General features: G+C 41.4%; 1 protein-coding gene across 1 annotated transcript; it reads left to right on the plus strand.

The window, feature by feature from the left end:
* Positions 1-970: 970 nt before the first annotated feature.
* Positions 971-5259, plus strand: LOC117942135 (extracellular calcium-sensing receptor-like). The gene is given in 6 exon segments (XM_034867461.1): positions 971-1074; positions 1256-1553; positions 1715-2509; positions 2674-2901; positions 3087-3210; positions 4352-5259. Coding segments are annotated over 6 exon segments (2442 nt in total). The 5' UTR covers positions 971-985.
* The last annotated feature ends 9376 nt before the right edge of the window (positions 5260-14635 follow it).

Here is a 14635-nt window from a genome sequence, read left to right on the forward strand (position 1 = left end):
CGCTTTTCCTTGCCATGGAAGAGGAGGTGACAGTTCCATCGGTCCAGGCACACCTTCGGAGGTGTTGACGAGTGTAGAGGGAGGGCAGGGCAGCACTTCCACGCACTGCTTCCCGCATTAAATGCCTGCCCGATCGCCACCAGGGACGAGCTCAAGATCTACCCGGTCTTCCACTTTTCTCGGCTCAAGCTGGTCTACACCAGTCCTCTCTCCATCTTAGTGGCAGCACCTCCCCCTCCACAAATCATCAACGGCAACCCAGCCTATACGGTACACCGCCTCCTGGATGTGCGATGTAGAGGTTGGGGTTACCGGCACCTAGTGAACTGGGCCGGCTACGGACTGGAGGAAAAGTTTTGGATTCCTGCCAGCCAGATCATTGACAAGACAATCCTAGATGACTTTTAAAGGGGCTTGGGGCATCCGTTGAGGAGGGGGTACTGTTATGGCAGTATTTGTTTTGTTTACTTTTTTCTATCTGAGTTTTCTGTTGGCCTGCCCTGTTTGTCCCTGTTTTTTTTTCTTTTTTCCTCATTCCACCCTCCTGCACTGTCCTGTACAACCATAGATAAAGATATGATTGGGGCCTATGGCAATGGCTGTGAAAGGAAACTTGGAAATAGGCCTGACCTTTGGTGTACAGAAGGTTTGAGATTTGTTTTTTAACCTGCCATGTTTGCAAAGGCCCAAAACCCTTTTGCTGTTTGCTTCCAGCTACAGAGATACAACATCACTGTCCTAGAAGTATTTCCCATGTTGCTTCAAAATGTATAAATACCAGTGCAAGCTTTTGATTTAAATGAATGTGATGCCACCCAGTGATTTAGCTCTCTTAGACAGTGTGACATCCACCCAGATGTGGCCAGAGCAGGGTTGGGCACTCTTACAGCTGTTGCTGGTGGTTTCTTTTTCTCAGGCTGAGGAGTCTTTGTGCAGCCTGAGACTGGATCCTGAGAACCCCCAGCTATCTACGAATGGGGACATTATGTTGGGGGGAATCTTCTCTTTCCACAACAGCTGGAAAGTCGGACAGGACACCTACAGGCAAAAGCCATTGCCACTGGAATGCACCAGGTAAATTATACAGTATGAATCTATTTAGATCTAAATTGAATGACAAAGAAATTCAAACTTTTAAAGTAAGAAATATTCATTTTTTTCTATTAAAAGAAAATACCTGAATTTATTATGCCATTGCTTCTATTTCATTGAAAAATGTTAACTATTATTTATTATTGCAACGATGTGTATCCAGTTTGAATTTCAGAGGTTTCCAGTTTGCCCTGGCTATGCTTTTTGCCATAGAGGAGATTAATAACAGTACAGCCCTACTGCCTGGTATTTCTCTTGGCTATAAAATCTATAATTCCTGTGGCTCCATTGCCAGAAGTGTGAGGGTTGCACTGGCCTTGGCCAATGGTAATGAGATATTATCTGCACTCTCCGCGGCAAAATGTACCAGACCTGCACAACTTCAGGCCATAATAGGAGAAGTCTCTTCCTCTCCTTGCATGGCTATGGCTACTCTCATTGGACCCTTTCATATCCCAATGGTAAGATTGGAAAAATAAAATTATATTTGTGAAAGAAATATTACTATAATTCAATTCAGCTGGACATAGAAAAAGGGGATTTAAAATAATTGTATTTGCTGAATTAAAGTCTCATATTATGCATCTCTATCTTAGAATTTGTTTCTTTCTTTTTCTTTTAGATCAGCCACTTTGCTACTTGTGCTTGTCTGAGTGATAAAACTAAGTACCCTTCCTTTCTAAGAACAGTACCCAGTGACTATTATCAAAGTAGAGCCCTGGCCCAGTTGGTCAAGGACTTCAGTTGGACTTGGGTTGGAGCTATTAGAACAAATGATGGTTATGGCAACAATGGCATGGCCATATTTTCAGAAGCTGCCCAGCATCTGGGCATCTGTATAGAGTACTCTATAACATTCTCTAAAACAAATCCACTAGACAAAATTAAAAGGATTATTGACATTATCAAGGCTTCCACTTCCAAGGTGATTGTCACTTTCCTCTCCCCCACTGATATTATTGCGTTAGTACAACAGTTGATTCTACACAACCTGACTGGGTACCAGTGGGTAGGCACTGAGGTCTGGATCTCTGATTTCCAAACTGCAGCCATGGATAGGCATCACATGCTGGATGGTGCCATAGGTCTATCCATCCCTAAAGCACATGTCAGTGGAATGAGAGAGTTCATGTTGGATGTGAAGCCGCTCAATTCATCTACTAATGACATTTTTCCAGAGTTTTGGGAGACATTATTTTACTGTAAGTTCAAACAGTCCAAATCTTCAGCAGGGAATCAGAGAGAATGTACTGGCCATGAAGATCTAACTGGAGTACAACATAGCTTTACTGATATGTCGCTCATGCCTATCTTTTACAATGTTTATAAAGGAGTGTATGCTGTGGCCCATGCCCTTCATGATATACTAAGCTGTAACAAAACCTGCAACAACAAGGTGCAGCTAGAACCATTTACGGTGAGTAGCACATCAACATTTCACATAGTTTTTAAACTAAGTCACAATAACAGGAACAATTGTTCAAATTCTGAAAAAGAAACTATTGTCATCTTTTTATCATGCTGTTGATCCAATAGGCCTACATCTTTGTCAGATAATGATATGAATATATGTCTTCTTAGATTTTACAGCACATAAAAAACATTAAGTTCACAACTAAGGAAGGAGATGATGTTTACTTTAATGAGAATGGAGACCGAGCAGCAAAGTATGAAATTATAAACTGGCAGCCAACAGAACATGGCATTGTGGACTTTGTCACAGTTGGTCTTCATGATGCATCTTTACCTGCAGAGAAACAACTGCATCTGCAAAATAAGTCTTTAATTTGGGCACAGAACACAAAACAAGTAAGTCAAATTGTGTCATTGTAAATGTTAACAGTTTATGTCAATAGCTACAGTTGTATTAGTTCTTAGTTATGGTTATTGTATCATAATGCTTGGTTTTTATGCAATAAATTCCAAAAGAAGCTTGTAAAGACAACATCCTGTGAATACTTATACATTTTCTCATAGTTGTTTTTTTCATGCAGGTTCCTTTGTCACTTTGTAGTGAGAAATGTCCTCCCGGAACTCGTAAGGTTCTCCAGAAAGGAAAGCCTGTTTGCTGCTATGACTGTTTAAGATGTGCAGAGGGAGAAATGAGCAACATGACAGGTGTAGTATTATTGATAAAATGTCATACAAATGTCAATAAAGGGTCAGCTCACTCAAATTACATAAAATGCCTACAGTATTTACTCAGTGGTAACGGAGCATGCAGATAGCTTTGGACTCAGCTTTTGAGGTTTGGACATCTCTCTCTCTGAATCTGCAATAAATGCATTGAGAGTTGATGAAAATGTGTTTGTGCACCAGCCCTAAAAACGAGGAGCCCTCGTTTCTCTGCTCACATCGGGGTCACTGACGGATGCCGATTTTTTGACCAGAAATGTTTTTCTTTTAATAAGTATTCCTCTTTGAGAATTTGAGATAATACAGACCAATTTTGAGCCTGTATATGTCCTCAGAGTTGGACTCTGATAAATACTGGAAATTTTTGAGCTAATTGGACAATGTACACTTAAGTTACGTCCACTTCCTGCTTCAATGGGGAAACTCACAAAATGACCGCCCCGCCACGGCCATGCCCTATGATGAAAAGTTTTTCTTTTAATACATTTTCATCTTTAACGTCTTTAGATGGCACAGACCAAATTTGGAGTTGAGCCGATGAAATATCTAGAAGGAGTTTGTCAAAGTACGACATGTCAAAATGGCTAACAATGGCTGACTTCCTGTTGGGTTTAGGGTATTGCTACAATAAGCTTTAATGTATATCTTAACATGGTTCATATGTGCACTACTATTTATGAGTCTTAATTAAACATACTGCATGGGGTCAATTATTACATTTTGTAGAGGGCACTAGAAAGCCATTTTTGTGCACCTGTTCCAGAAACCCTTAAAATACGTACAATTTCACCAGACTTGATGGGACCGCCAATTTTGGTGAGTTTTGGAGTATGTTAGCCCTTCCAAAAGGCGATTAATTTTCCTGAAGAATAGTAATTCTCTCAGTTTGAATGGGGCCTTTGTCACTGTCGGCTCTCTGGCCCTAATAGTAAGTAATACTAAGGTATTACTTACTGTATCTTGTAAAATCCAAATCATTTTATGATGATACCATGTTGTAAGGCCATCAATTATCTGGTAATAATGTAGTCTGTTTCGTATGCGTCGCAAAAAATACATTTACATAAAAAATAAAACAAAAGACAAATGTATTGGGAAAGTCTAATAACTGCTATTTTTTCAGATTCCATCACTTGTGTGCGATGCCACCCTGAGTTCTGGTCAAATGAGAGAAGAGATGCTTGTGTGAAGAAGGAGGCAGAGTTTCTATCATATGAAGAGATTATGGGAGCGCTGCTCACTGCAGCATCCTTATTTGGAACATGCATCACTGCTGTTGTGGCATTCATTTTCTTCAGATACAGGAAAACTCCTATTGTCCGGGCCAACAACTCTGAGCTGAGCTTCCTGCTGCTCTTCTCCTTGACTCTGTGTTTCCTGTGTTCTCTGACCTTCATAGGCCGGCCCTCTGAGTGGTCCTGCATGCTGCGACACAAAGCATTTGGCATCACCTTTGTTCTCTGTATCTCTTGTGTTCTGGGGAAAACTATAGTGGTGTTAATGGCCTTCAGGGCCACACTTCCAGGTCGTAATGTTATGAAATGGTTTGGGCCAGCACAGCAGAAACTCACTGTTGTGGGCTTCACTGTTATACAAGTTATCATATGAATCCTCTGGTTAACAATTTCTCCTCCTTTTCCATTTAAGAATTTTGATCAATCTAAGGACAAAATCATTTTAGAGTGTGCTCTGGGCTCAGCTGTAGGTTTTTGGGCTGTACTTGGGTACATAGGACTTCTGGCCATGTTATGTTTCATTCTTGCTTTTCTGGCCCGGAAACTGCCTGATAATTTCAATGAAGCCAAATTTATCACCTTTAGCATGCTGATATTCTGCGCTGTATGGATCACTTTTATCCCAGCGTATGTCAGCTCTCCTGGAAAGTTCAGCGTTGCTGTGGAGATATTTGCTATTCTGGCCTCCAGTTTTGGACTGCTCTTTTGTATTTTCATTCCAAAATGTTATATTATCTTACTGAAACCTGAGAAGAATACCAAAAACAATATGATGGGGAAGGGGGTACCAAAATAGTAATGACACCCTAACATAATATGGTAGCAAAGGCTTTTTTATGCCATTTTAATCAATTGTGAAGCAGACAGTCAAGTAGATATCTATCTTAATTTTATTGAGGACTCCTTTTATTGAATTACTATGGTATTACTGTAGGATGGGAAAAAAATGCCTGATGCATCACAGATACTCAGGCTTTAAACAATATGAATTCAAAAGTAGTTTTATGTTACAGTACAGAGCAAAATTATTTTTCATTTGAAAACGAGTATTGTCCATGTTTGCATATGATTTAATGCTTTAAAACTAAACTGCTGTAATTTTAAGACCGACAGTTGACATTTGAAACAATGCAATTGCAAACACAGACCCAAACAGTGATTAGACATCTTAATAGTACTAAATGTGAACAATATATTACTACAATATGTGTTATACACAATCATCCACCGCATCCATACAGTGAAATACTGTTACATAGTTTTTGCATATTCAAATTTTTTTTTAATTATTATTATTTGACCCTTTGTACATGATGCTGGCTTTTAAATTGAACAAACTTCAATCATGCATTAAATAAAGAAATACGTTGAGTAAAAGTTTCTATGCCTCTGTTTTTAAAATGTGGGAAATCAATTGTTAATGTGATGTGCTGAATGGTTGACAGTAAACATCCCATCAGAAGTCAGTTTCTAAAAAAGATCATACAGTTTATTGTTGACATTAACATGCAATTATATGTTATGAAACATGTTTTATTCATATAAGTTAAACCAAGCGATCAAAAAAACGTGTCTATTAGTAATAAAACATCTTTTCTGGATCCACATACTTCTACTTCCATTCTGAAATGAAATAAACACTTTTTTGAAAGACAGGAACACTGGCCTTTGTCTCTTCTCACCTTGTTCCTTTTTTCCTATTTTCTATTCCATCTACATGACCACCTTTATGGAGGACCAGGTCTACCATATTTAAAAATATATACAGAAATAAATAAATGCTCAATAAATAAATAAGCATACAATTAATTGCCCCCAAAAATACAATAAATAAATAAATGTAGGTAGAAATTAAAGTATACAGTGAGACATAAATGTATATATCTCTTTTAATTAGCTTCTTTATTTATTCACCTTTGTAATAATTACCTTATTTATTTATTGTCCGTTATAATCTTTAACTTTATTTATTAATTACTTATTTTTTAAATGTATTTATTTTTGTGTGTGTTTAAAATTTGTGTCTGTTTTATTCTTCCGTTGCATTTTCTACCCTATTTATTTTCACCCCTGGTATTTATTTCTGCCTGTCATCTTTACATTGCTTCATGCATTCCAGCCTCATTATGCAAATGAGGAGGGGCTGGTCTTAAGGGGTCAACTTCTGCCCATTGGTTGGTTAGCATTTTTTTGCATCGGTCAAATCTACATGCCACCGGCCACAGTCACAACAAAGATGGCTACCTACGATGAAGTTGTCAGTGAGCTGAGGCATTTAGCAACTGTTTTTGAAAACAATGCTGATGTTATATGTATTGACTTTATCATTTTTCGTTTAGAAGCTTTGACAGAACGTGTTTCAGTTAGCGGCACACATGGACACAGATGTCGACAGTGTAGTTTTTCACAATCTGGAGGAAGCGGCCTATCTTCTTAACTCGGTCGCTAACGTTAATCACACACCTGGGATAGCTGGTTGCCCCTATTATATGCTGCCTGTGGACGCTGTGGAAGGACTTTTACATGCGGGTTTGCCTGTTGGTGCCATTGCAAGGCTTTTGGGAGTCAGCGAAACAACAGTTCATTGTCGGATGGCAGAGAATGACATAAGGTGAGTGTACATGTTACATGTACATTACATGTGATGCCAATAGAACCAGTGTGTGTAACGTTACCAATTCACAAGAATGACACAGGAGAAAGGCAAACCCTTGCTAGCTTTTGTTAAATTACAAAGTTATGGAACTAATCAAGAATGCATAGAAAGTAACGTTATGTTGCACACACAGTGACTTCAGACCTGACTCCGACTCCGACTCGAGGTGCGGGACTTGTGAACAATGTTTATTTTTAGGAAGCGTCGGCTGAGCTTGCCGTTATTACCTTCCGTTACCTATAACCTGCCTACCTTAACACGTAGTATCTGCTGCGCGCGGCCGCACGTGAGTGAGAGTTGACAACAAACACCGGCAGCTGCTCCAGGAGGTTTACTCTGACTGTTGTTAGTTATGAGAAGAAGAATGAGAATTTGGTTACTTTCCAAACTTGTGGTAGTCAATTAATGTAGGCTAATCATTTACGTCCCGCAGGCTGCCTTCACGTTAATTATTACAGATTGGCTGTTGATCATGTTACAGTTTTATCCATAAAACAAGTGTAAAGTTATAACTAAATAAAACTGTAACATGATCAACAGACAATCTGTAATAATTAACGTGATGGCAGCCTGCGGGACGTAAATGATTAGCCTACATTAATTGAATAACCCAAGTTTGGAAAGTAACCAAACGAGTAAACCTCCCGAAGGTTGTAGCTGAAGCAACAAGCAAGCTACAGAGAAACCCAGCTGAGCGTAGAGAAACTGGATGGCGAGCCAAGCCCACTTGATGTAGAGCCGGTTGTAGCCAAGAGGTTGGCAGTAGCTCAGTATGGACCCAAAAAGTTGGGAGCGTGGATTGGTGGCTGGAGAGATGCCAGTTCACCTCCTGGGCACTGCCAGGTGCCCTTGAGCAAGGCACTGCACCCCCCCGACCGCTCAGGGCGCTGGTTCAGCTGGCAGCCCACTAACTCTGACATCTCTCCATGTATAGTGCATGTATAGGTCCTGAGCATGTGTGTGTATTTCAGGCCTGTGTGTGAGTACTAACAAAAAAAAAAAAAAAAGTGTGTACACAGAGTGTAGTGCAGTAATTTCCCCATTGGGGACTAATAAACAAATTATCTTTATCTTTCTCCTGTGATGTGTGTGTTATTTCACTGTGGTAATTCAACCCATTGGCTTCAGCGAGCAAACCTATAATCTTCTGATCTGGCCCAATTCCTAACATCTGGATAGCTTAAATTTCTCTTATTGTCAGGTAAATTTATTGGCTATTCTTATAAAAGTGATCAGCCTTTGAGTAGCTGGTTACATTCATGTAAGTTACTTGCATCTTCTGGACTATCTACTTGTGAGTCTGCATCACTCATTGTATAGGCAACAGGCAAGTTAACACCACCCACAGTCTGATCAACAGGTGGGATTTCATTGGGAACATGTCTGGGTCTCGGAATCTCATACCTTTTAGTGAATTTGTATGTCTCTCTTGTAGGTGGGGCTGAGGGCGAGTTAACGATATCATCCTCTGCATCAGAGTAGGCAAGTATATCTTCCTCAGGGTTGAGAGCCTTAGATTGTCGCGTCCTGTGTTTTCATGGTGTTGGTTTTGCCGGTTGCGCTAGCTCTGCAGAAGCAGGAAGGAACCCGCACGGAAGTAGGAGGTCACAATGGACTGTTCTCAAGGGAGAACAGTCCTCCTTGTTCTCTGGCCGGATGGTATACACAGGAAGATCTCCAGCTTGCTGCACTACCACATGGATATTCGTCTACCATTTGTCAGCAAAAATTTGTCTTTTGAGCGCCTTCGTGGCGGGTTCTGTAGAGAATTTCATCATGTAGTTCGAGGTGACTCAACTCTCTGAGCAGCAATTGGATGTCAGGGAGCTCCGTCCGGACTGTTGGAGGTATCTTCTCGCCAGTTTCAAGCTGAGCTATCACTTCTCTGATACAGGGATCTACACGCTGTTGATCTCTAATTTGCTCTGCTGACAAGGACGGAACTACAGGAAGACCACCACATTGATCTTCATTCACAAACCCCTCAGGTAATGCTTTAGCAGATATTGCTAATGATTGCACCAATGTCAAGGAAGCATTACTGTCAAGGTTGTCATCTGCTGGTTTGCAAACCAGATGTTTTTCACAGATAGCACTCACTACATCCAGACCAAGGTGGGTTTCGGATTCAGTCAAGTGGGTTTGTGTAAACTTACGGATGCGATCTTGCTCTTTTTGGGATATGGTATCAGTGATAAGTCCTCCATGTGGTCGTCTGGAAAGACCATCGGCATCTGAGTTTAACTTCCCTGCTCGATACAGAAGTTTGAAGTTGAAGGTGGATAAGGCTGCAAGCCACCTATAGTAAGGTGACCAGATTTCTCAGACAAAATCCGGGGACATTTTCAGCTCCGAAGCGTATTAACCTCCAAAATAAGTAATGTTTTTACTTTAGTAAAACTTAAAACGGGGACATTAGACCTAGAGCTGTTCTCATTAGGGGCTGAGCCCCCAAGGTCTGATCCACCCCTGCTGCTACTTCCTACTCCACTCCACTCCACTCCACCTCAGAGGGGAATGTTTCAAGATAGAAAGTCCTAATATTTAAAGATAAAAAAATACTAATACTTCAAGATAAAAAGTCCTAATATTTCAAGATAAAAAAATACTGATACTTCAAGATAAAAAGTCCTAATATTTCAAGATTGAAAGTCTTAATATTTCAAGATAGAAAGTCTCATTATTTCATAATGTTGTAATGTTTACTGAACTACTGACAGCTTTTGCTTTATTGCTCAAGGCTTGTTTCTGCAACAGCTCCTTGAGAATCAGATACAATAAAAACTATTGAGGACATATTTTCCTCTGACATGTCGCAGTATTAAACGAGATCGCTCCAGTCGGCAGAAACAAGCAGCAATGGAAGTTAATAGGATAATTGTCCAGCTTTTATTTACGTTCATAAAAGTGCTCGTTTTGCTGCTGACAGGCTCAGATTAATATTCTAAGTGTCTGACAACATTATGGAAGAGATTTGTAAGGAAGTCGACCTTTCTGTTAAAGATTAAGATCCTTTTTAAAACTTAAAAGTCCGCAAAATTGCGTTCGCTAAGCCCACCAGACTCCATGTAAATAATCAGAGATTTTAGCATCGTAAAACACGGCTTCTAAAACCTCTCTGAGCAGCGCTGGCTCTGGCTGCCTTCAGCCTGCGGGTGTTGGGTGTCCGACCATCGGCTACGTTTGGTCAGTATTTTCTTTCTTTCATTGCAATTTCGGGTCTGTCAGTCACAGTGAAAACCGGGGACATTTCCGGGGACAGATCCAGCCGGGGACAGGTCGCCAAAATCGGGGACTGTCCCCGGAAACCGGGGACGTCTGGTCACCCTAACCTATAGCTCATGGCATCCATCTTGGCTGTGGTCAGAGGGTTACTGTTGGTGACTACAGTGAACTGGGTGCCATACAAATAGTCACTAAATTTCTCGGTCACTGCCCACTTTAAGGCAAGAAACTCTAGCTTGTGAGCTGGATAACGTGACTTACTCCTGGACAAGCCTCTGCTAGCATAAGCAATGACTCTCATTTGGCCCTGTTGTTTGTGATATAGGGCTGCCCCTAAGCCTGTTGTACTGGCGTCAGTGTGGAGAGTGTAATGCAACTTGGGGTTAGCAAAGCCCAAAACGGGAGCAGTTGTGAGCTTCTCTATAATTGTTTTAAAAGCGTGCTCACAGTCAGGCGTCCAGCGCTCACCGAATGGGTTCTTGGGATCGTGGTATTGCTGTGGCTTTGTCTTTGGTTTAGTACTCTTACGCAGAGGGGGATATCCTGCGGTGAGGTCCGTGAGAGGCTTCACAATGCTTGAGTAACCTTTAATAAATCGTCTATAGTACCCTGATGTGCCCAGGAAAGTCCTCAGTTGCTTCAGGTCACGAGGTACTGGCCAGGTTTTAAGGGCTACCACCTTGTCAGGATCAGTCTCAACTCCATTCTGAGACACTATATGGCCTAAGTATTTCACTGAGTTCTGGAAAAACTTGCATTTCTCTGGTGAAAGTTTCAGCCCGTACTCTTTCAAGTGGTTTAAGACTTTCATCAACCTAGTCTCATGTTCTTCGAGTGTCTTGGAGAACACAATGATATCGTCAAGGAAAACGATGACCTCTTTAAGATTCATGTCACCCATGCACTTTTCCATAAGCCGCTGGAAGGTGCTAGGGGTGTTTGTAATGCCCTGTGGCATGCGATTGAACTCCCAGAACCCCATGGGGCAGACAAAAGCGGTCTTAGGTTTGTCTGACTCTTCAACCTCAATCTGGTAATAACCAGACTTCAGGTTGAGAACTGAGAACCATTTGGATCCGTGCAAGGTGGCAAAGGTCTCTTCCAGATTGGGGAGCGCGTAAGCATCCCTCTCTGAGAGCACGGTTCCCCAAACGGTACCTGTTTTTCCACAACATGTTTTCATGAATTGTTTGCTTATGAATTGCAAGCATTAAATCGTCACCAACACGGTCATGCAGCACATCATTAGAAAGCTTAAAGTCTTGTGATTCCATCAAGCCCCCGCACAAAGCATAAGGTGACTTACAGCGGTTATAAACACGTTATGAAGTTAAGAAACACTGCACCGTTTCTGTCTAAATCAAGCGTGCTTTGTCCTCGTGTCTTTATCCACAGCGGTGAAAGATATTCATAAACGTTAATTTCCTAAATCGCAAACACTCCAAGGAATTAGAATATCCAAGCCTTGTAATCCATAATTAGCTGGTCCCCTCACAATCTTGTAGTTTCTGGCCAAGTTTCGACGTTCAGAAATCTTTTTATAGCTTGTAACCTTTTCCCTGTGCGGGCTAAAAAGAAGGTCGACACACCATTACAATCTGTGGCTTCTGCAGATTGCAATGAATCTTGTTCCCAGCCAATAGCATCAGCTTATCAAGAGATACCCTCAAGCTAAGCCAATGATATTGCACAGTCCACATTGGGTCCACGTGGGAAAGATGGATCGTAGATCCGACCACTTATAAGAAGAGGTCATAAAACTGGCATCCCTGTGTAGCCAATAAGAAGACGAGTTGAATGGTACCAGACATGGCCAGAAATAAATATTCCTGTGATCCCTTTAGCTGTCTGAAAGCAAAAATAGGGCCTTCTGATGGCATTTCACCATTTCATGAAATTATGATTACTTATTTCTATAAATCTATGTATGTACTTCTTTCAGACATATCTGTGAGTGATGTGGATGTGTTTTTGTATTTCAGAAGTTTTGTATTTAGCACTTTTTTGGCTTTTTTAGAAATAAGAAATAAGATAAACGCACAGACATATCTGTAGAAATACATTCATATAAAATCCATTTTATAAGTAATTTTTTTCTGGATTTTTTCTGTTCTAAGTTGAGACATGTGGCTAGAGTGCTGTTTTAGTATATAGCCCATGTAATATGCTTACAGTAGTGCTTTTTATTAATTTTTCAGATGATTTACTTGGACGGAAATAGAAATTCTGTGTTCTAACCTCTGTAGCTCTGTGTCAGTAAGGCCTAGTGTCACAATTGCACTAGAAACAACAAGTTGAGAGTGTTAACTTCCCAATTAACTCAGGGGCATCCCAGAGGACCAAAGCATGTGGAAACTGCAGCACTTTTTTAAGGGTACAAATTTAGGCGAGAAAATCATATATTTTCAAGTGTCTCTGAAGAGGTTGTCTGGAGGTTAAGCTTCCTGTAATCGACACAGAGGCGGACATCCCCATTCTTTTTCCTCACTACCACGATAGGAGAAGAAAAGGCTGAGGATGACTCACGAATAACTCCAGCTTGTTGTAACTCTTGCAGGTGCTTACGGACTGCCTCCAGGTCGTTAGGATGGATTGGTCTTGCTCTGTGTCTGAAAGGTGTTTCATCAGAAAGTTTAATCTGGTGTCTAACTTTATCAGTCCTCCCAAAGTCAAGGTCATTCTGTGCAAAGACCTCAGGCATGCCTTGGAACTTCTGCACGATTCTCTCTTTTCACTCTGCATCGATTGGTGAGCCGTCAAAGTTGAAGCTCAAGTTAGGATCTAGATTAGTGCTGGATCTCTGGGTATTCACAGTATGTTCCTGTGAAAGGACTCTCTGGAAGGCACTAATCTCCCCAATGACACCTTTCTGGGGAATGATGACATCATGTCCAGTTTCATTGGTGAGTACCACTGGGATCTTATAGGGTGCTCTAGCAGGTAAGTCAATGAGACAAGTCTTCACAAGCAATCCACTTGGTAGAGAAGATACAGACGGATGTTCTAGCACAGCAGATTTCTCAGTCATTAAGCCAGTCACAGTGACAGAACCATCAAGCACCACTGTCTGACCGGCTGGAACAAGGTGGGGATCTTTGCCATGCAAAGTAACCCATCCCATGCTACTATCTCTACTTTGTTGGTGTCTCAGTTTAAGGACTTTCAATACTGCATGGTAGCCGTGGGACGTTGGCAGCTGCTTTTCAGCAGTGGTCTCACAAAAGGTCTCATACAGTACATCCAGTGTGTTAGTCCCAATTAACACAAGGGACTTCGAAACTGCACGAATATCTGGAATTACAAGTGCAAGGGTTGGCACATCAGCTTCGGCTCCAAGGAACTCTTTGGGGAAAGTGACATTTAGCTCAATGTATCCAAGGTAGGGTACGGATTGACCATTGGCTCCTTTGACTTCTAGCAGTTTAAAGAGTGGTTTTATTTCATGCTTTGACAGATGACTTTGGTAAAATGAGTGGGGTACAGTGGTGACTTGGTAGCCTGTGTCTAATAAACAACTGACCTCCTCTCCTTCAATTTTGATCTGAGCAGTACTCATAGTAACCACTAATCCTTTGGGAAGATTGAAGTTATTTACTGGAGTGCTTGACTTCAACAAGGCTTGTTTCTTGGCAGTTAGCTTAGGCTGAGTTCCAGTGGGACGGTTATGACTAGCTGCAGTGGGAAGCATGCTAACACACGGCTAATTAGCACCAACAAAGCTACAAAGAAACAGGAGGGCTGTAGAACGGGTAACGAATCAACAAGTGGCAGTCCTCCCTGGAACTCTTGTGGTGCGGCACCTAAGACTAAATCATTTTCCTGGGAAATGGGAGGACGACTAACGGGCAGAGCACAGCGCCCTGAGATTTGTGATATGACCGGCTGGCCTGCATTATCTTCCGGGCAGAGCGCCTCTTCAACCCCTGTACCTAGTAGGACACAGCCGTGGACAGCTGCAAAAGGGAAAATAAGCAACAAAATGCCCCCCCAACAACCTGGTGTGCAATTGGATAACAGATTTGCTCCTCTGCTGCAAGACGCTGGACAGTCATCTGATGACCGGGACTGCGTTTCATCGCCACACAGCAGGGTAAGGACTGAGAGCAATTCAAAAAGTAAAAAGCTAACAACTGGGCCTCAAACCCTGATTGTGGGTGACTCTGCTGTAAAAGATTTAAAAAACAGTAAAAACACCAAAATACTTTGTTTTCCTAAAGACATGGTGTCTGACTTTACCCAAAAAATCCCAGCTATCATAGCAGAACACCCAACTGTGAAGAACATTATTCTG

This window comes from Etheostoma cragini, chromosome 3 (assembly GCF_013103735.1).
Source record: "Etheostoma cragini isolate CJK2018 chromosome 3, CSU_Ecrag_1.0, whole genome shotgun sequence".
Classification (NCBI taxonomy): domain Eukaryota; kingdom Metazoa; phylum Chordata; class Actinopteri; order Perciformes; family Percidae; genus Etheostoma; species Etheostoma cragini.